We start from the raw sequence: 732 nt of genomic DNA, 5'->3' as shown, positions 1-732 counted from the left end.
CGCGCAGGACCAGGGAGAGCGCCGCGATGCGGTGGATGGCCCTGCGCAGGGTGGCGATCTTGGAGAGCCTCTTGCCGCCCAGGTCGTGCTGCAGCGCCCTGCGCAGCGCGTTGAAGGCCTCGTTGTAGTCCAGGATGCGCTTGCGCTCCCGCACGTTGGCCGCCATGCGCCGCGCCTTGGAGCGCACCGGCCGGGCGCGTTTCCTGCCGCTCGCCGCCTCCTCGGCCTCGCCGTTCTCCCTCAGCACCCCAAAATCCCTCCCGGCCTCCAGGCAAGAGGCCCCCAAGTCCTCTGCGGAGCCCTCGGCCCCCTTCAGGCCTCTGAAGCCTGGGCCCGGCACGCCTCGGTGCATGGCCTCCCCCAGGTCTTGCTGCCCCGGCTCAGGCTCACGGGGTTGACAGTCCACCTTCTGAGCGGTGACTCCTGCAGGCCGGACACTCCCGGACAGCCTTCTCTAGCTGGGCTTTATGGCACCACGTGGCTCTCCACCCTCCCCATCCATTCATCTCCCTCCTCCTGCTTTATTACCTGCCTCCAGGTAGGTTGGCGAGGGAGGAACCGAGAGGAAGGAAGCAAGGAAGGGAGGAAGCATGCAGATTCTTGTACAAGGGGACCAGACCGGGCAGTTCGGCCACGCCTGGGGCAGTGCTCCAGCCGCCAGGGAGAACTTGCCCTGCCTCACTTCAGGGCCTCTCTCAGGTGACCAGGTTGAACGAACATTCCACCTGCAGA

At 66.5% G+C, this 732-nt stretch overlaps 1 protein-coding gene across 1 annotated transcript in view; it reads right to left on the bottom strand.

Annotated features, from left to right (window-relative positions):
* BHLHA9 (basic helix-loop-helix family member a9) overlaps positions 1-398 on the bottom strand; it is a 614-nt gene extending 216 nt beyond the window's left edge. The window contains 2 exon segments of the mRNA XM_029927274.1: position 1; positions 3-398. The exon segment at position 1 is cut by the window's left edge and continues 216 nt beyond it. Coding sequence (XP_029783134.1) covers position 1; positions 3-352 — 351 coding nt within the window. The 5' untranslated portion in view covers positions 353-398.
* Between the last annotated feature and the right edge of the window lie 334 nt (positions 399-732).

This window comes from Suricata suricatta, chromosome 17 (assembly GCF_006229205.1).
Source record: "Suricata suricatta isolate VVHF042 chromosome 17, meerkat_22Aug2017_6uvM2_HiC, whole genome shotgun sequence".
Lineage (NCBI taxonomy): Eukaryota > Metazoa > Chordata > Mammalia > Carnivora > Herpestidae > Suricata > Suricata suricatta.
The sequence above is the reverse complement of the archived record's forward strand: the minus strand, read 5'-3'. Positions and strand labels throughout refer to the sequence as shown.